General features: G+C 37.6%; 4 protein-coding genes across 7 annotated transcripts; 2 read left to right on the top strand and 2 right to left on the bottom strand.

Moving 5' to 3' along the window:
* The first annotated feature begins 2,239 nt into the window (after positions 1-2,239).
* Positions 2,240-5,734, top strand: LOC137744977 (syntaxin-121-like). Its single transcript, XM_068484815.2, has 2 exons — positions 2,240-2,942; positions 5,101-5,734. Exons 1-2 carry the CDS (start codon positions 2,417-2,419, stop codon positions 5,451-5,453), a joined length of 879 nt encoding a protein of 292 aa, XP_068340916.2. The 5' UTR covers positions 2,240-2,416; the 3' UTR covers positions 5,454-5,734.
* Positions 5,735-6,306: 572 nt separating this feature from the next.
* Positions 6,307-10,523, top strand: LOC137744976 (TatD related DNase). 3 transcript variants are annotated; one of them, XM_068484814.2, is made up of 12 exons: positions 6,307-6,448; positions 6,567-6,587; positions 6,710-6,810; positions 6,901-6,958; positions 7,084-7,127; positions 7,252-7,332; positions 7,495-7,565; positions 7,687-7,797; positions 8,182-8,264; positions 9,104-9,320; positions 9,891-9,974; positions 10,199-10,523. In XM_068484814.2, exons 1-12 carry the CDS (start codon positions 6,427-6,429, stop codon positions 10,263-10,265), a joined length of 960 nt encoding a protein of 319 aa, XP_068340915.2. In that variant the 5' UTR covers positions 6,307-6,426; the 3' UTR covers positions 10,266-10,523. The 3 variants fall into 3 exon arrangements, with proteins under 3 accessions (XP_068340915.2, XP_088537706.1, XP_088537705.1); XM_088681580.1 differs by having other exon boundaries at positions 10,094-10,220; XM_088681579.1 differs by lacking the exon at positions 6,567-6,587 and having other exon boundaries at positions 6,393-6,452; positions 6,695-6,810.
* Positions 10,524-10,579: 56 nt separating this feature from the next.
* On the bottom strand, positions 10,580-14,166 carry LOC137744975 (33 kDa ribonucleoprotein, chloroplastic-like). 2 transcript variants are annotated; one of them, XM_088681578.1, is made up of 5 exons: positions 13,913-14,166; positions 11,914-13,817; positions 11,730-11,831; positions 11,222-11,533; positions 10,580-11,079 (listed from the first exon to the last, which is right to left on the bottom strand). In XM_088681578.1, exons 2-5 carry the CDS (start codon positions 12,439-12,441, stop codon positions 10,891-10,893), a joined length of 1,131 nt encoding a protein of 376 aa, XP_088537704.1. In that variant the 5' UTR covers positions 12,442-13,817; positions 13,913-14,166; the 3' UTR covers positions 10,580-10,890. The 2 variants fall into 2 exon arrangements, with proteins under 2 accessions (XP_088537704.1, XP_068340914.2); XM_068484813.2 differs by having other exon boundaries at positions 11,914-13,021; positions 13,913-14,152.
* A 1,525-nt stretch (positions 14,167-15,691) lies between these two features.
* Positions 15,692-20,821, bottom strand: LOC137746256 (nuclear transcription factor Y subunit A-10). Its single transcript, XM_068486332.2, has 6 exons — positions 20,519-20,821; positions 19,469-19,801; positions 17,484-17,575; positions 17,286-17,354; positions 16,720-16,860; positions 15,692-16,594 (listed from the first exon to the last, which is right to left on the bottom strand). The coding sequence occupies exons 2-6, from the start codon at positions 19,728-19,730 to the stop codon at positions 16,190-16,192; spliced, it is 969 nt and encodes a 322-aa protein (XP_068342433.2). The 5' UTR covers positions 19,731-19,801; positions 20,519-20,821; the 3' UTR covers positions 15,692-16,189.
* Positions 20,822-21,028: the final 207 nt, after the last annotated feature.

Genomic DNA, 21,028 nt, shown 5'->3' with positions numbered 1-21,028 from the left:
TTAAGCTTGTAATTCTATTTTTGTGCTGTTTTTTTTGGGTCAAAACTTAAGCTTAGCAATCGATGTCCTTTGTTACCTTTCATTATGATTGTTAATCGCAAAATTAGTGAAAGGAAGTTACGGTAATTAACCCCAAAGATCAATCCATAATATGGTTGTATATGAGATTCACCTGTATTAGATAGTTTGTCAAATTTTATGTGTGTTTAGATAGCATTAATCAACTTTAGTTTAACTTATATGCAAAGACTTTCTACATTTTAATCACAATTTGACATGTAAGCAAAAATAACTCATAAAAAATACAGAAAGAAAAGTTATTGCAGACATGTCAATCTGTGATTGGGGCATGTAAGATTTCCTACTTCCAAGATAGAGCAAAGGATTTCCAAACCTAAACCTTGAGGAAAAAAAATATAGAAAACTTCATTTGAATCCCTAAATAAGATTATTTTTTCAGTAATACCCTATGTGAGATTAAAAACTAAAAATAGTCCTTCACGTCAGATTATGGTATTCCATATCATATTTAATCATTTTTAAAATAGAATTATTGTAGTTTAGTTTCCTACAAATCAATGTTTTAGTGTTTTGTATTTATTGATTCTTCACATCTCTCCTCTTTTGGTTACAATGTAATTCCCCATCTTTGGCAGCAATGAAGTTTTTTCCTCCTTCGCTGCTGATGACAATGTTCACGCTTCTTTTCTATATATTGAACCAGAAATTGATAAAGCTATGTTTTTTTCGGTGATTTCAGTTTTATTACTCATCGTCAACTGCACTTACAGTTGTTGTGAAGCTGCTGTGATATTGATTGGCAATTTCCATGCTTTTGAACTCGTAAACCAATATGGGATTGCTGATTGGTGTTGGATTTGAAGGCAACCCATTGTTGTAAAAATCATTGTCAAGCTCAGAGAACCGAGCAAACATATATAAGTTTTTCAATTGTAGCAATGGTTAATTTGGTGTTGTTCAGAATCAAATATGAGTCATCACATGTTGTTTGGAATCAAACATAAGGTTTCCTTACCTTATTAACTGTACCAAAACGATTGAACCTATCCTAAGTAACATACCTAACTGATCATACCGAATCGACCAGACTTAAATGACCATATAAAAATTCAAAAAAATGATGGCACTTCACAGCCAACAAATACTTTAGGCCATATCCTCAATCCCTACCCAGCTACAATGTACATTACACTATTTTTCAATGAGATTTCATCCCCCACCTTCACATCACATCCTATTCTACTTACAATGTTTCCATCTCTGCTTCACATCCTATATAGCATACCTAATTGACTGTACTGAATCGATCAGACCTAATTGGCCGTACCTAAATTAAAAAAAAAACCACCAAATTCAAATTTACCACATAGGATTTCAACAAACACATGGTGTGCATTGCAAAATAATCTATCCTTGCTAAAACAATGAAAACTATCGAACCTAAACATACCAATTGTACCAAAAAGCTACACAGGTATCAACTGGTGTGTTGATTATGAGAGCTACACACATTTTCCACACTGTATAGCTTATGATTAAGACAACAACAACACAAACCGTACCAACTGATGTGTTGATTAAAACAATAAAAATACAAACCGCAGCTTACAAGTGATTCTTGGGTTCCGACAAAGGCATCGAATCGTTAACCCGAGCAATAATTTCTCTTTTTATTGTAGCTTCAAATAGATTTTTATTGAGTTGTAGAAGGTAACAATACCTAACATACTGTTTTGTGACAGTTGCCATTTTAAAATTTGAAAATTTTCATTGATTACAGGTGCAATTGTAGCCTGCTTTCATGTCTTGTTTTCAATTCTGTGATATGAATATTTTCGCGCCCCTTCTATTACTTTTTTGAAATCAGGAAGTGTAGGTTACATTCTAAAAAATTAAGATGACAACCATGTAAATAGTGGTAAAATATGTGGTATTATTGTAGGTGAAATGCATGTTATGGTGCATTAAAATGAAAGATCACTAAATGTTAAAAACCTTGCAGGTTATATTCTAAAAATCATCTTTAGTAAGTCCTTATCTCTAAAAGCTCCCAAAAAAATATCATGGCAGATTATTAGCACATGTTCCCACTAGTCTACAACAACGGTCCTACATTTCTCCAAATAGATTCCAGAAGGTTGGAAAAAACATGGTCCTTGGCTGCGAGGAATGTACTTGGTACTTGGGGGATAATGTTTGTTTGAACCCTTCAAATTTGGTAGTTGAGAACTTGAAACGCAGCCAATACCTGACCTGCAGGTCAAGAAAGACTGCCAAAACATCTCTCTGTGTATAACATGTATCCAAAACCTAAATTTTGAGTGCATAGAAACTCAGAGAGAAAAGCTTAACTTCTGAGAGTATATGATCTCGGAGCAAATTACGGCATCGGAAAATGAACGATTTGCTCTCCAGCTCCTTCTCCGAGGACTCGCCGGACCACCATGTCATTGAAATGGCGGCGACATCCATCGAACTCAACAAGTTTTTCCAGGACGTGGAGTCGATCCAGAACGAGCTCAATGAGCTTCAAAAGATCAATAAGAGCTTGCAAAGCGCACACGAGCAGAGCAAGAGTCTCCACAACTCCAAGGCAGTCAAGGACCTCCGATCCCGCATGGACGCGGACGTCCATACTGCCCTTAAGACCGCTAAGGTTCTTAAGGTGCAGTTGGATGCGTTGGACAAGTCCAACGCCGCCAATCGGATCTTGCCCGGCTGCGGTCCTGGCTCCTCATCTGACCGGACACGGACGTCGGTGGTCAATGGGCTGAGGAAGAAGCTAAAGGATTCCATGGATAGCTTTAACGACTTGAGGAACAAGATCTCATCGGAGCATAGAGAGACCGTTCAGCGTAGGTACTTCACGGTCACCGGAGATAACCCCGACGACAAAACCCTAGACCTTCTCATCTCTACAGGTAACATAACATGTGTGAAATATTTGAAATAAAAATAGCAGGTCAATAACGTTACGCCCACCAAATTTATTCAACAAATGATTTGTCCCTAGAAGCGAGTTCTAGAGTGAATCTAGGTTTGAGTGCTACTGATATGAAAGACTATATGGGTTCATATATTTGATACACTTGGGCGTGCAGATCTTGGATTCATTTGAGATTTAGAAGTTAGATATTAATAATACGGTTAATATTAGTTTACTGTTTTGAAATTTTTTTGTTTTCAACATTTTATATAATAATTTTTTTTCGTCCTAGTTTGATTCTTAAAATCATAATTATAGTACACTTTCATACATCCGTTAAGATTTCCGTTAGAACTTCTATTAACTGATGGTGTGACGCTCGCGTGGATAATAACTGGGCGTCACATGGACATTAATTTTTAATTTTTTTTAATGTCCACGTGGTGTCCAGTCATCATTCATGTCATCGGTTAGAGGAGGTTCTGACGAAAAACTTAATGGATGTATGATAGTGTCCCAAAATTATGACTTTATGTATCAGACTGAGACAAAAAAAAACTCGATGTATGAAATGTTGAAAGCCAAGAAATTTTAGGGTAGTAAACTGAAATTAACCCTTGATAATATATAATACACATGTTATGATTTGTGTAAATTTGTACACCGTATTAAGATGTCATGCCATATACGTAATGATGTACATGTATCTATATACATAGGAAACGCTAATAATTTAGTAAGTCTAGTGCCCTCTACAACATAATATGATAATCTAATTAATTTGTTTAGGGTTATTATACAAAATGGTTCATGAGATTTGCATGATCAATAGAAATGGTCTCTGAGATTGAAAATCAATAGAAATGGTCTCTGAGATTGTCCACCATCCATGATTTTGGTCATTCCGTTAAAAACTCTTTGGACAATTTTCAATGCTTCTCAATCGATTCTTAACCAAATTAAACCCATAATATATCAAAATGAAGATAACAAAGTGTGGAACAAGATTATATCATTTGGAAGCCCAACGATTGCCAGAGATGGCCGAAAAATAGTCTGAAAGGTGACTGGTCCGCGGGAAAACTGGAAAACTCGCCGGAAATTGGATAAATTTTAAACTTTCATAACTTCTTCAATACTCAACGGAATCGTGTGATTCAAAAACGAAAATCATACTTCTCAACGAGACAAAGAGAATGGTATTTTTCTTTACTACTAACTCGCAGTAGTTTGACCGGAAAACTGCTTGAAAGTGGCTAAGTCGAAAATAGTTAGCCACTTTCGAGCAGTTGTCTGACCAAACCACGATGAGTTAGCCTTCGAAAAAGATACCATTATCTTCGTCTTGTCAAGAAATATTATTTTTGTTTTTGAATCACTCGATTTGGTTGAGTATTGAAGAAGTTAAGAACGTTTAAAGTTTACCCAATTTCCGGCGAGTTTTCCAGTTTTCTCGCGGACCAGTCACCTTTCAGGCTGTTTTTCGGCCATCTCCGGCAATCATTGAGTTTCCAAATAGGTATAATCTTATTCTACACTTTCCTATCTTCATTTTGATATATTATGGGTCGAATTTGGTTAAGAAACGATTGAGTTATAAAGCTTTGAAAAGTGCCCAAAATTGTTTTTAATGGAATGACCAAAATCATGGATGGTGGACAATCTCAGGGACTATTTCTATTGATTTTCAATCTCAGGAACTATTTCTATTGATCATGCAAATCTCAGGGACCATTTTGTATAATAACCCATTTGTTCATTTATTTAGGTTTTCATTCATAGATCATCTTTACAAAAAATTTCTCAATTTAGAAATCATTTTAACCCTTTGAATATTATTATTATGAACATTTCATTGTTTAATTACTAACAATACTATATTAGCTTATTTATTAGGTCAGAGTCTGACAACCAAACCACTTATGATTGAAGTGAATTGTGTAGGGATGATTTTTCAATACCTAAAAAATGATCGATTATGAAACTATAGAGTAATGATTAGTACTATATTAATTAAGTTACGAGTAGTGATTAGTAATGTATTAAGTTATTAATTACCTCTACCCCTGTGCAAAATTAGTGAGTGGAGTGTCAATGATGCTCATACAACTAAATACTAATTTGCAAACTATTATATATGCATATGTATGTAGGTGAGAGCGAGACATTTTTACAGAAGGCAATCCAAGAGCAAGGAAGAGGGAGGGTTTTGGACACCATACAAGAGATTCAAGAGAGACATGATGGTGTGAAGGCCATGGAAAGGAATCTGAATGAGTTGCACCAGGTGTTCATGGACATGGCAGTTCTTGTGCAAGCTCAAGGTGACCAGTTGGACGACATTCAGGGCCACGTGGAGAGAGCTAACTCGTACGTGCATTCCGGCACCCAGCAGTTGCAGAAAGCCAGGTTCTTCCAGAAAAACACCCGTAAATGGACCTGTTACGGCATCATACTCTTACTCATCATCGTCGGGATTATATTGGCCTCGACGCTGCCTAATTAGTAAATCATAATTTAACAGTCATTTGGTTACCATTTCGTTTCTTTAGCTTTTAATTTTCACCTTTTTGCGTGAGATATGTCTGTGGTCCATATGCATTTTTGTTCTTATTTTTCTCTCCATTTCTTTTGTACGTATATTGTATTGTGTATATATATACTTGTACTTTTTTTGGTTAGGTTGGTTGGTTGAAGAGTGCATTATTTTCATATATAGTGATCTTTCTATGACATTTTGTATATTTTTTTTAATTAAAGAGAATGAGATCTATATAGTTTGTAGTAGTGGCCAAAGAGCAAAGACATTCATAGATTCAGTTGATGATATGAACAAAAGAAACGTGGTCCATGTGGATGCTAAGTAGGGGTGAGCATAGTTCGGATTGGATCAATTTTATTTTAAAATTGAAGCCGAACCACTGTTCTGGCGGTTTGGTCCTAAGCTAAATTCCCTTTTCTTTTTATATTTTTCATTTTTGTTAGCCTAATTATTACAAAAAAGAAAATGCATAAATGGTTGCTTATTATTAATTTTGTAACAGATAAAATCGATTTAAAATTCCCATAAAATCAGTTAACCCTAATAAGTGAAAAAGGATTTTTAACATCATTTGGAATTGGAATGCCACAAATATACAGTGTTTAATTCTTTCAAAATGAGGAATTGAATTCCAAAATTCATTTGTATCCCATCATTTTTTTATTCTCCAATATTTAGTAAACGCTGGAGCACTCTGTAATCAAAATTTAATTCAATTCAATTTATAAGTAAACGTCTCATTAGCTACAGTTAGGTTCTATCTAGTAAAAAGAAAAACCAACCCAATAAAATTCGATCATGATTTGACCAATATCACCGGTTCGATTGATTTGAGTTTTAAACCGAACCAAACCGGACCCTAACCGATACAAAAACCAGAGACCAGACATTTTGTAGCATTACAGCACCAGCTCTTCCTTTTCCTCTCGCCGTGGCCATGGCAACAATCCGCATGATAGGCAAGTATCTCTTCCTAAATCCTTGCTTTCTGCAACAATTCAATTCGTACCTCCATTCATTCTTCTTACGTTCTCTCTCTCTCTCTCTTTCTGCTGTTTTTGGTGATGCCCAATATAGACATAGCCGTCAACTTCACAGGTCAGTCACTCAGGCATTTCATCGAACACTTGGCATGCCAGTTTTGTCTTGCCAAAAATCAAACTTCATACTTGTCAAATTCGACTATCGAAACTGAAATTTTGGAGAAATGCAAATTACAGATGGAATGTTCAGAGGAGTATACAATGGAAAGCAGTGTCATGTCTCGGACATAGCCACGGTTTTGAGCAGGGCTTGGACTGCCGGCGTCGACCGCATTATCGTACTCTCTTTCCTTTTCGATTTGAATTGTTAAGTAATTGTTGTGGTTTAATGCGCTCTGAAATTGGAACTAGGCTTATGGATAATGTAGGTCACTGGTGGATCACTTGAGGAATCAAAGGAAGCTCTAACAATTGCGGAAACCGATGGTTCTTTTTTGCTTGCTCTGTTTTGTTACTGTTACTGTATTGTTGTGAATAAATGTCATTGCCAAGTTTTAAAAATGTCGATTTGAGCTACAATTGGGGGGTTTTCTTCTTGGTTTTTTTTGCAGCAAGGCTTTTTTGTACGGTTGGTGTGCACCCCACTAGATGCAAGGTTTGCCCTTTTTTCTTTGTCACTTTTTACTTTTAACTGCGGAAGAAGTTGATATGTGTGTCTATTGATTTCCGGTTTTGGTTAGAGATGCTTGAGAATTAGGATCATTGTCTATTCTGTTTAGGAATTTGAAGAGAGTGGGGATCCGGATAAGCATTTTCAGGCGCTTCTGTCATTGGCCAAAGAGGGCATTGAGAAAGGAAAGGTGTGCCCCGTACCCTAAGTTCTCTATATCACGACGAACATGAGGCGTGCATTATAGGGTTTCAAGTCATTAAAACATCTTTGAGAGAGTGGTCTGGTCAGATATTCATATCATGGAGCAATATATTTTTTACTTTTTATTTCGTTCTCTTGTGCTTGTAAGGTGGTTGCAATTGGTGAGTGTGGACTGGACTATGACAGGCTTCAGTTTTGCCCAGCAGAGATCCAAAAAAAGTACGTGGTTTCTGAAAAAAGTAGTTTTTCTTATTATCTGTTTCCGCTTGCACGCTTTTACTTTCATTCTGTTACAAGATACGTTGTGTCTCTTCCATCTTTTCTGTATTGTGAACTCCAGGTATTTTGAGAAGCAGTTTGAATTGGCACACACCACTAAGCTTCCCATGTTTCTGCATATGCGTGCAGCTGCTCCAGATTTCTGTGAAATTGTAGAGAGAAATAGGGGCAGGTGAGAATCCTTAGCACCATAATTCTAGAGTCAAAATGTGGTGGTTAACATCATCACTGTTTTTATTTTCTCAGTTATTTTTTCAATTTTTGTTCACCCTCAAATTCCAAAGTTACTATACTGGGGATGCAGAATAAACTGGACAATTGGATTAAACTTGCACTTTTGACAACTGAAATACCAGCTGTACATTTTAGTTTTCTGATGAATAATCATTTCTGTTAACGAGAAAGAATAGCTGCAAGTTTATCTTGTCCCTGTTTTATTTCCCTTTTGCCTTGTACTGCACTAAATGAATTTTTATGACTGTCTTTCAATTCTATGTGATGGTGGTGTGCTGTACATGTGTGCATGACGTGTCAGATTTCCTCTACTATTTCACAGATTCAGCGCTGGGGTGGCCCACTCATTTACTGGTTGTGCAGAAGATCGTGATAAACTTCTTTCCATCAACAACATGTATATAGGTGAAAACATTATAAAAAATAGCATGTCTTCTAATACAAATCTTTCTATGCCTGCAAAAGTTTACAATGTCTGTTTCTTTCTCTAAATCCTATGTGTAGATGAATGCTTAAAGATTCATGGTTATGCACTACAAAACATTAAATAAGAGAGATTGAAAACACACTACATGAGCATTACATAGCCACTAAATAAAGGATTTTCAAATGACTCATTTCAAGTAGTCACAAATCCCCCTAGTGCATTTCGTCTAGTCATTTTCAAATCCCTCTATCTAATATTCTGTAGTGCACTATGACTAATTTAGCCGACATTCCTTGGTACTTGGGAAATTTTGGGGGCTTTATAGAGAATAAGATGACCCCAGTGCAGGCAAAATGGGGTTGCGCAGAAAGATTTTTTATTTTTTTATAGACTGGATTTTGGTTAAATATTTACTTTTTTAGGGTCAGGGGTATCTTTTGTCTAACTTGTCTTATTGCCCTATATAATTTACTGATTCTCTTCCCTCATTATACAACACATCTGGCTACTTGGTTATTTTAATCTTGAGTAATGAGCACCATAAGAATGAATTTCTGATCGAATTTACAAATCATTTTCCAAAAATGATTATATATATATTTCTTGTAACCTGTGCAAATAGAGCAACAGATTTTGCATTGACGTTTTTTATTTTCTGATTTTATTGCATATCTGAAGTTTGAAAGGAGAGAACAAAGTTCCTCTTTTGCTTCTTTGAATATAAAATAGTAGTTTTTAATTGCTAGTTACGATGGACATATTGAACAGTTTATCTTGGTATAGATAGAGGTCATGAATACCTTTTGGTTCTAAACAGGAGTAAATGGTTGCTCTCTGAAGACAACTGAGAATCTCGACGTTGTGAGGGACATTCCTATTGAGAGGATGATGATTGAGACAGACTCTCCATATTGTGGAATCAAGAACACAAGTGCTGGGATTAAATTTGTGAAGTCCATTTGGCCTTCGAAGAAGAAAGACAAGTATGATCAAGAGTGCATTGTTAAAGACCGCAATGAACCGTGTTTGGTTCGGTAAGTGGAAATATTTTTCTACCACCATATTATGAACTCCATTTCTTTTCTTTTATTCTTGTGGTAAAAAAGAATAATGAACCTGTAATGTGTAAGAAGAAAACTCTTATAGCGTGAAGTTGGACTGTTCTACTGTTCAGTGAATAGTATTTCCCCTAACATGAACCATTTACTGCTTAGGAAGCCATAGTACTGCATAATTTTGTACAATAATAGATGGGTCTCAAGCCAAATTTTATCTGCAAGATACTATCTGCAGCCTCAATTGAGTGATCATCAACCTTGGGCTTTTGCATCTGCAATACACATGCATTTATCTTTGTCGGGAAAAGTCCGTCTCTTACATGCTTGTTTGGCTTAACTTGATATTAAGACATTGTGGTCCGTCTATTTTTCATTTCATGAACTTGACATTAGGACATGGAATTTAGTTTGAACATGGCGGTTATGACAATTTCCTTCTTAGTAAGTGCATGTTCATCTGAAGTAAATTTTGTTTTAGCTCCTAATTTATGTATCTGCTTCGTCATTCAATATGACCTTTTTTTTTTTTTTTTTTTTTTTTTTCAGGCAAGTTCTTGAGGTGGTAGCTGGTTGTAAAGGTATCAATGACATAGGTCAGCTGAGCCGGACATTGTATCACAACACTTGCAGGTAAATGTTCCTGGACTCTGGATTTTGTACTAGTCTCTGTTTGCTTTAGATGTGCAGTGAACCTCATGGAGTAAACCTTACCTCTCGCTGTGTATTTTGGCTTTTATGAATTTTGATAGTGCAAGCTGATCATGATAATGCCAGTTTTTCCACACCATATCTGCCAGCAGAATCAATCACCGCATGGTATGAGCTTTGATTAATAACAACATACTGTTGTGCAGGGTTTTCTTTCCTCAGGATTTGGATTCTGCAGCAGATTCTCTACTTGATGGTCATGACCCTCAGTGATAAAGCCAAACTCCTTCGTGCCGAAGGTTATTCAGTTCCTCTTTTTTATTGGGATGGCAATACGTAACCCTCTTCTTTTTCTTCTAAAAGTGACATACTCAACAACACGATGGATAGTAGGGAAAATAGTTAAACTGCATTCTGTATTTATTTGCTAGCTGCCTCTGGCTCTGAAAATCGAGATTTTATCTGACTCCGAGGAGTTGGGAGTTTTCCTAAATTTGCTTAAGAGATTAATTTGTTTGTTCTCAGGCTGCATTACATTTTCGTATGAAGTTAATCATTGTGGTTGTTATGATAAAAACTCGATGCAGTTCCATGTTAACAAAATTGACCATTAAAACATGAAAACCTCCATTGTTCAGGGAACTTGAAGAAAAATTCCGACGAGTTGTTGGCCCCATTTTAAAATAATAGGTACATTTGTATTGATTTATTTTATACATGAAACAATATTACTTTGAAATTGTTTTCCATTCGTTTATACATGATTAAGGCCTAATTACTCGCTCCTTGGAAAAACTCGAGTCTCACTCTGCCCCTGCAACCGAAAAATCACCGCAGCCCCGGTATCATTTTGTTTCGTAAAACTGGTACTAGGCGGCCCTTCAGTGCAATGTTAAATTCAGATGCTAACGCTGGAAACCAATTCGCCACTGTCTCCGTCTTCTGTGGTTATTTCCGATGCGGGAGGAGAGACCAATTCACTGCTGTCTGTGTCTTGTGCAGTTGTTTCTGATGCTGCCGGAGAGGAAGCAACAGGCCTTGCTCTTTCTGCCGCCATGTTTAATCGCAAAGGCCGCCCATCAACCTCCTGTTTTGCAATTTCATACACAAACACACGGATTATTACGGAACCATGTGAACCTAGACCACACATTGATTTAAGAATTAACCTAACCAACTGCTCGTATTCACAGTCTGGCAACGTAATAAGATACTGAAAGTTTTCTTACCACTCCATTCATGGCAGCGATAGCTGATTCCGCAGCCTCATTAGTTTCGAATGTCACAAACCCGAAACCTCTGGATCGTCCAGAAACCCTCTCATATATGACCTTGGCACCCAACAGCCCTGGCTGCTCTTCAAAGGCATCTTTGAGACCCTGTGAAGTTAAACCCCAGCTAAGGTTTCCTGCATAAACCTTGTGTGGACTATCTATGTACACCTTGAACCCTGTCCTTGTGCTATTGGGTCCTAAAATTTCCCTTTCACCTCCTCTGGGCACTTCTGGGAAGTTCACCTTCACAGTTCTACCTCCTACTTGCTGTCAACCATTGCCACCATCCCAAACAATTAAAAATCGAAAAGAGTTCGAATTTCTGGGAGCTGTTATTGACATTCCAAAAAAATCATATCGCACTTGGTGAAGCGAAGGATAGACATTCTTGGATAACAGTTCTCGAGTTTTTTCATGTTAAAAGAATCAACTAACACAAGAAACACATTTCGCTGATACTTACAGAGCCATCAAACATCCTAATGGCATCCTGAGCTTCCTCAACAGTTGACATTGTGACAAAGCCGAATCCCCGGCTTCTATCTGTGACCCTGTTATAAATAATCTACATCACACAAACACAATCACCAACAATTTACAAACCCATCAAATCAAACAATGGAAACATGAAGAAGAAGAGCTCAAACCTCTGAGAAAACCACCGTGCCGGCCTCCCGGAAAACCTCAGCCAATTGGGTCGAAGTCAAATTATAAGGCAAATTCCCCACATACAGCCTCCCGGCGTCTGATATCTTTGGCACTTCCTCTCTTTCTTCTTCTTCTTCTTGCTTTTCATGGAGCTCTGCTTCTGGGTCTAGTTCGCCTTGGCTTTCACTATCTTCTTCGACTTCGAAGCCGTCGAACGCCGCCAACGAGCGGCGGAAACTGGGGGAAGGAGAGAGGTGAGGGAAGCTGTGGAAACAGGCTTTGAGCTTGAGGGGTTTTAGGAGTTTAATGTGTGGTGGGAAGTGGGTGGGAATTGGAGTGAGTGAGTGGGAGATTGAGAAGTTGGAGATTTTGTTGCAGAGGGGAGAAGAACAAGAAGTGCTTGTGGAAGCCATGGATAGCATTGTGTGGGAGGAAATGGTGTTTGGGGATGGAAGGTCTTCGAGTGGCAGAAGACGGGACGAAGGGGCTTCCCATTTGACTAAGACGAATGCCCACGTGTGGGACATGGATAAGCTTTCTGGATTTTTGGATTTTCATTTGATAACCCCCTTTATGGATTTATTTACATACATGTAGACTGGTGGTTTTTTTTTTTTTTTTTTTTTTTTTTTTGGTTTTCAAAAGAAGTGAAGTTCATTAAATAAAGCCTAATACAAGGTTAGGAAAGTTCGTAGACAAACCAAAACAACCAAGTAAGCAAAAATACAACCAAATAAAATATAAGGTAAGGGCCTAACAGGAGAGCCCATAACACACTAAAACATAAAACTTTAGATCTGGAACGAGGGACCAGCCATCACCACCTAAGCAGCCACACCACCATCACAAGGTCGCCGCCACCAAAGAAGATCCAACAAACCAATTGGATGAAGCGGAAAACGGGGGTTGAAAACCACCTGCACTATGAGCGCTCCCATAATCCTACCGAATAGTGTTAGAAGCACTTTAAGAGCCACCCAACCCAAAGCATGTCTCCCAAAGAGATCCATGGAGGAAACACAAGATAAGTCGAGTGGCAAAGGCTGGTGGACGGCGACTCGCGGCTAGGAACAACCATTGGAGTGGAAGAAATCATGAATTCTGAATCTGAGACAAGAATTGCCATAAATTGAGACAAAGCCCAAGAAAATTGAGACAGAGCCCAGGGAAAGTGAGACCGAGCTAAGGGAAAGTGAGATTGAGCTCAGATACAAGGATCAAAAGTAAAGCAAGAAAAGTAAGGAAAGCTAAGAGTTGTAGGAAAAGTAAATTTAAGGGTTGCCACCGACCCCAACCAAAAGAGGGGCCGACGGCTAGGAACCAGAGTTTGTGGGTAAAGACCTTGGTGAGGGAAAGAAGAAGGAGAGACTTTAGAGAGAGAGAGAGAGAGAGAGAGAGAGAGAGAGAGGCAAGTCTGCAGAGAGATTCATGTACACTGTTTACTGGGGATATTTTTGAAACAGTAAAGCACACCCTAAACCCTAAATACTAAACCCTTGAGTGATGAAAGAGGCTTCTGATTCTGACACTCCACTCTCTTTCATCACACATTCGTGAAGATAATCAAAATTAGGGGTGGATTCGGTTCCGTTTGGTTCGATTTTTGGCCGAAATCGGAAACCAAACCGAAGTTACTGTTCAGTTTTTCTTCGGTTTCAGTTTTTTTGGGTTCAGCTTCAGTCCGGTTTGATTTTTCCATGAAAATTGTTTATTTTTATTTTTATTTTTTAACTGGGCAGTCAAGAACAGATGGAAACTATACACCTGATGAGGGTTTTGATTCTATGATTGATGATCGGGAGTGCGGTTTTGATTCTATGACTGATGATCAGGAGTTGGATGATCGGCCATGGATTTGACATTATTGGGTGTCAGTGTATCTTTCTTGTTGTGGATCCGAGGGCTTTCACAGAGAAAATGTATGCATGTGTTAGTTCTTTGATTTTTCCATGAAAATAAACCCAATAAAACTAAATAGCAGCCAAGAGAGATTTTTACCTTGGGGGTTTGTTTTTGGGACTGATCTTCCGATGAGGTATGCAGACTTATGCACCCTTGGATGTTCGTTTACAAACTTATGCACCATTGGAGGCTCTGTGATTTTGGTTGCAGCGATGAGATTTGTGCAAAGAGCAGAGAAATGGAGGCATGGGTTGTTTTGAGAAAGAGGACAGATGGAAATGTGGAAGAGAGCCATTTGGCTTTGGGCTCAAGATGGCTTTTTGCTAGATCTCAGAAAAGGGTAGTAGTTTAAGGCAATAGAGAATAAGAGAGAGAGAGAGATTTCTATCTTTAGAAAGCAAGCACCCATGTGCTTGATACAACTTTTGTCGACCAACTTTAGTTATTTTAATAATATAATAATTACCTGTTACACATTCCAACACACACACATATATATATATATATATATATATATATATCCAAAACAGATAATTAAATAAATAAATAAAATAAATATCAATTTAATTAATTCGGTTTGGTTCGATTTTCAGACCACTAAAACCAAAACCGAACCAAAAGAATTCGGTTTGGTTTGGTTTTTTCAATTCAGTTCAATTTTTTCAGTCTCGGTTCGGTGTTCGGTTCGGTTTTTTGAACCCACCCCTAATCAAAATTCCATGGTGAAGTATTGCTCTGTGAATTTGGTAATGAGCCTAGATCAACGTCACCTGATATCAAGGCTCTAAGAGCACTTCTAATGTAGGAAGGCCTCCTAGGCAATAGACAACTTAATCTCCTTAAATGAACTGTAATTGCCCACAATGAATAGTAACTGTCCGAGTGCATCTCCACCCCTAAATTGAATAGCCAAGGCAATTCATATTAAAATATTAATATTTTTTATTTTATAAAATAATAAAAGATAACTTTATTTTAAATTTCATATAATAATAAAAGATTAGTTGAAAGTATTCGAAAATATTGAAATGTAATGTAAAGTGGAAGAATGTGGCTACGTATTTGTAAAATGGAAGACCATGGTTACATCTTTATAGAAAAAAATTATATATTTTTTATATTCTTTGTAATCTTTTAATAATTTAAATTGAGGCTGACGTTAGCCTTACGTCACATAGGTAGGGTGCTGAGCTAGGTGATTATTGTCTGACTTTTCCATCGAGCTCGCCTTGGGTCCAATTGCTCGAGTGGGCTGGAGTGTTTTGGGGGAAAGGAGAGTGGATTGGGTTGCCTATCCCCAATTAGGCAATAAGCAACAGTGGAGTTGCTCTAAAAGAAGGTAAGCGCTAGTCGGGAGGCGGGGCCTAGGCTGGGCGTAGGAGGGGTCCTAGGCAGACCCGACAGATTTAAGTAAATTTATTATATTATCATTTAAATAAGTTTCTTCTTACAATTAAAAAGTACATAATTACATTGGGATATATAAATTGCAAACTAGAATAGCATATAGATTATAAAGTAATAGAACATAATGAAACCATGGGGAACAAGCATATAATGTGAGTTTATCTAAATAATCAACAAGTCTCTTATAATTTATTGAAAGAAAAAAAATTCAATGAAAGTTATTTATTTTTTGTCTAAGTGAGAGTCATAACTTAGGCAGGTTTGGATCGGCTAGACCAGTGCCTAAGTAAGTCTAGGAGCCATTTCTTAATTTTCAAATGCTTAGGGATTAATCAAGACGGTGGCCAACCATCATGCACCTAGGTGGAAATTTTTATAACAATATGCGATATGTGTTGTTTAGGTGATTGGCTTGAGTATCACCACACTTGGAAAGCATCTTCCTTGACATCAATGTGGCAAGAAATATGTCTTAAAATATGATACATTATTCTTCCAAACGTTCGGAACACAACACAAACATTCAGTTATACATCACACCAACTAAGTAGGTCAAAAATCCAGACACTAAGATATTACAGTATTACACAAGAAATTTAGCTTTTTGTTTTTTTTTTTTTTTTTTATCACAAAGACACACCAGACTCTCAAGTTCTGATTCCTCTTATGGGAAGAGAGCCATATATATAGTCTACTGATTAATTTATGCTGCTTCAAGGTTTCCGCTGTTTTCGCTAGCCGCCCGAACAGGATGACTGCATCGAACGGCAGGAAAACTTTTCCGCAAGCATTAGCCAAGAATGATTTGCCTTTTGACAGCAACCAAATGGGGGCAGGACAATCCTAGAACCGAAAGCCTGTTGCAACAGCCTTAACAGAAACTGCAGCAAGGCTTCTCCATCTGGTTGCGGAGTAGATGGGGTTGAGGCAACGGAGTTGGCACCAACCCCATCTTTTCCTTTGCTATCAAACATTGAGGTTGCAGCAGTTATCTCCTGCTGCAACCCATTTGGTTGGAATGACCATACCACGCGCACTATCTCTCATGTCTGAGAGAGAGTGCAGGGAGGGACCAGGATGATTGATTGAAAAGCAATCAAGGTCTCCCCTAGAGTACATACTTGTCACCTCTGATCCGGATATGTTAGAAATGCTGCCATTCGTTTCCCTTGACGAGTTTAAAGTTCCACTATCGGATTGCCAGACTTCAGAACTCTGAGAACCTGAAAGCCTAAACAGCTGCCCATCACCAACTTGCTTCCCTTCAGTTCCTTTGTCCCCATTGTTCATAGTCTTAGTGTTCAGAAAACGACCACCGCAGCCCCTTGGTCGGCGCATTGCATGACGATGGCGCGATTCATGCATATACGGCTGTAGAAACAAAATAGATCGTAGGTCATTCTAACTGACTATGTCGTTGCACAAGAGAAATATTTTTTCATCAGATGTGCATTTTGTTTCTGAAACTTGCATCCTATCGAATTCAGATGTCATACCTTACGCAGTCTAGCTGCTCTGTTCTCAATGACAGCCTTCGCACGGGATTGTCGGCGACGCATGATTCCATGGTACTGCTTAGCATTTACATAGATTGGTCCTTCATCCTCAGTCAAGTTCAGTGGCAGCATAATGCGTCCCTAAGCAAACGGATAAGTACGTGCATCAGTAAATTTGCTACACTCAAAGAACTGCCTCTTTCGCAGAGAAACAGATTCTCTACTTGTCTTGACATTTTTCCGACTTTAGTAAGAGTAAAACTCAAAGACATGCAAAGACGTGCTTACTCACTCACGAAAATACACAGAGGGGTGCTAAGAGAGACTTTCTAAGTTAAATCCTAAATAGTTTCTAGTTCGCAAAGCTAAAATTATCGTAGAGAACCAAGAACATAAATAGAGATTCATGCTTCTTAAACTGGTTCTATTTCTCATAAGAAAAAGATAGTATATTCCAAAATTAGCAGGTTACAGAGAAATAGAAATATTGTTTTCAAGGAATTAACATGATTGAAAAAGTAATAGCTCCATTTATAGTGAGGTAGGAGAAGAGATGGAAGAAGCACCGAAATTTGAGGTCCATAGGTTGAGAATAGTCCATAGCATTGATCCATAAATGGATATTTTGCACAGATCTACAGTTCAAGTTCCAAACAAAGAATCCACTTATCAGCAATTTTGACAAGAACCATATTCATTATTCCTAAAACAGTTATTGATTCACAAATAAACAAATGAAAAGTAATCGAAAAAGAAAGGCTTACAACTGGCTGGCTGAATCCAAGCTCAAAATGACCATGATATTTTCCCGGAGATGATTGCAGAGAGATTGCTGCCTGGGACTTCTGTCCATCCCCTGAAAATTAACATTCACCTGAATGAGAAACTACTTGGCTGGTTAACCATGACTAAATATAACTTCTGTTTGAGAAGTAAATCATTTTGAACAAGTTGTGAAAGAACGATAATGTAAACGAGTTGATAATTTATTCATCGGTTCTAGTTAACAAGGGCTTGTGAGGGAGGATGGAAGGTTTTCTGTAATAGCAAACCAGTTTAACAATCTCTATTGCCACAGAAGGTCAGGAAAGGTGAGAAAACAAGTGTGACTAATAATGCAATTATCAACAACTATTTCGTTGTTGAGTAAGAACTCGATCTTTCAAAGCACTTTGAGTGGACAACATCAACTGCCAAGACTTTGTTCCTACAGCATCTACATGCATTCTTTGTAACCATTTTTTTATTTTATAAAGTAATTTCCTTCATACTGGCATGTCTACTCAGCAGGAGAAAAGCTTACTTTACCAAGTCTACATTTAATTTCCACAATAATACTGCGAACTACACTCGCACGCTTCTACGAATCATTTTCGATACTTGCAGCCAATAGTTTTGCATTGGAAATGACCCTCAGAATGCTTCGGAAATTGACAACCAAATTTTGTACCTAATTCCTACAAGGTGGCATTTCGAGAGCAGTTTGGAATAAAAGTGTCGATAAAGGATTAAAAGCTCGCTTTAATGCTGCTCACGTCAAAACCCTCACCAGTCTCTCATGGGTCCTTCATATTCCTCTCACCCAGATTACTAAAAAGCAGTTAAAATTAAATAACTCTCAGCAGTAGGGCTCCGACTCCCACGTGATCTGAGACAGCCTCTTCTTCATAATTAAACCGGGACAAGGGTGGGCTACATAATCAGGCTTCAGAGTAAAGAAGAGCTCGAATGAGTGGTGAGGGAGGGGCAGTGGAGGAACATGGTTAATGTTATTGCTATCACTGATTTTCTAGGCAATGTTAGAGAATCACCTAAACCTTATGCGTCCAGTTTCATAATTTTCTTACTCTCCCCGGGATTCATGAGAATACTCCAAATGAAGGTACAATTAGTAGCGTCCTATAACATATAAGCAATGAATGCATCTAGATGGTTCGACATTTAGGCTCCGATCTTTAGGGGAAAGATAAGCCCCTTCTTTATTATTTCTAAACCTGATGAAGATCATACTTAAAAAATTATAAGATATCCGATATCGCATCAGCATAATCAAATTTATTGGGAAGGAGACTATAGTAAAAGAAACTCCACCTTAACTTCCTAAAACCCCTAACACTAAGATCATCGCAGCTTAAGCTCTGACATATGATCCCGAAAAGGATATTATTCGAACATGTAATGGTGCGTCTTTTTCATAAACCTTCTTCTACTATCTCATTTCTCATCTTCCACACACCTTATTAACTAGTTTCTTCATGATTTGCTGCAGCAATGATATTTAAGAAAACTTATCGACAAGATCGCGTGAAAAAAAAAAAAAAAAAAAAAAAACTTACCTCGAGGTTGGCGAAGAAAGATTCTCATACTCCCTCAAGTATCTCTCAAGTACTAACTACACTCACTCTCTTCACCAAATATGACTAAACCTTTGCTACTCACTTTACCTTCAATCATCGCCAAGGGGAATCCTTAAATGTTTGATACGAAAAGAAAAAACACATTTCCTGACCCCACATTTTAGCCCATCTCCAATCAGTCTATGACGAACAAGGAAACAACGAGGGATCTTCATGACGAAGGATACGAACCTTATCTTCAGACATAAATTTCAGCGACAAAAAAGAAGCTAGTAAAGCATTTCCTTTTCTTTTCAAAACCACTACGTAAATGTTATTGACCAAAAGACTTCATAAATAGAAGTCTTTTAGAAAAGGAAAGACATCAAAAGTAAAGGAGGAGATTATTATACCAGGAAAGATAGTGAACTGATTTGTGTTCCCTTTTTCCAGTCCTTGTTCAGTACCCCGCCCGGCAAGTTTAGTGGCAGTGAAATGGTCCCCAGTATTGGGCTGCTCCTTAGTAGAAGGTTTCGACAGGCCACAGGATTCACCATACACCGGTTGAGATCCCAAGGAACTCCACCAAGGTCCTGACAATGAAGATGAAAACTGGCCTATGGGATTAGGGGCAATTCCTTCATGTCCCTTGAAATACACAGTTTGCATAGCCATACTGTCCTCCAAAATTAATGATCCCAGCAATGAGTTTTACTTAATTCTAATTCAAATATTCCATACAAGGCCTGCAAATTCAAAGTTGAATGTTAAAAACATACCATTTATACTACCTTTCAGTTAAAGAAGGAGAAGGACTGAAATGTATCTATTGAAATAAATCCACCAAAGAGGACAGTTTTCCTTCTGTTACTAATCGCTCGACCAACATGCCTCTTCTGTGTGTGATTTTAATGAAATATTTGACAACAATATGCAACTAAAATGTTCCTATGATATAAGAAAAGAATGTCTAACTGCTCATATGAGCTTCCAATTACTACATAGAAGATGAAAACAAGCTGAATTTAGGGAATAAATAAATGGAATATTTCGAAAGAAAAAAGAGAAGGAAATAGACATACATAAAAATGAGATAACAGAAAAAAAAGAAAAAAAAAAAGAGAAATAGCAGAAAGAGTAAAACAAACTCAACAAAAGATACTGAATTGTGAAGGATATTAGCAAAAATATGATAACCTATAAGAGAGTACAACGATCATGTAAGCGAAAACCGGAAATCGTAACCGTAGAAGCTAAATAACTGAAAGAAAAGAAAGAAAGCATAGAAACAGGTCTAACGATTCCGAGCAGACCCTTTTTAGCAGTGAGGTAGCAAAAATATGATTACTTAGAAGAGAGAACAACAATCATGTGAGCGAAAACCGGAAATCGCAACCGTAGAAGCTAAATAACTGAAGAAAAGAAGGAAAGCATAGAAACAAGTCTAAAGATTCCGAACAGACCGTTTTAACAGTGAGGTTGGTGGAGAAGAACTCAATTGCAGAAGTGCTTGTAGAGTGAGTGGAAGGAGCAGCTGAATTTGAGTTCTAAACGGAAGCAGAGAAACCCCATTTGCTAGGAGCCATGTCGGTACAGTTACAAGCAGAAGAGCAAAGCAGAGAGAGAGAGAGAGAGAGAGAAAGAGAGAGAGATAAGGGGAGAGAAAAACGGCCGAAGAGAGCGATGATATATGCGCACAAGTGATATGGAACTCCACACCAGTGGCCAATGAGCTTTGGCTTTCATGCAACCCCGCTTTCTAATATGTGCCTTTGTGCCATACTTAATACTATAAAATTACCGTACACATTTTCTCTCTCCCTGTCTCACTTTTGTATTTATATATTTCTGTATTTTAGTATTAGAATAACTTAATTAAATAATTTATTATAATAATAATAATAATAATAATAATAACAATAATAATATGGTAAGTTTGGGGCTATTGTATTTAATTAATATTTATCAACTTC

The sequence above is a fragment of the Pyrus communis genome, chromosome 12 (genome assembly GCF_041283825.1).
Source record: "Pyrus communis isolate YQ-2024b chromosome 12, ASM4128382v1, whole genome shotgun sequence".
NCBI lineage: Eukaryota > Viridiplantae > Streptophyta > Magnoliopsida > Rosales > Rosaceae > Pyrus > Pyrus communis.
The sequence above is the reverse complement of the archived record's forward strand: the minus strand, read 5'-3'. Positions and strand labels throughout refer to the sequence as shown.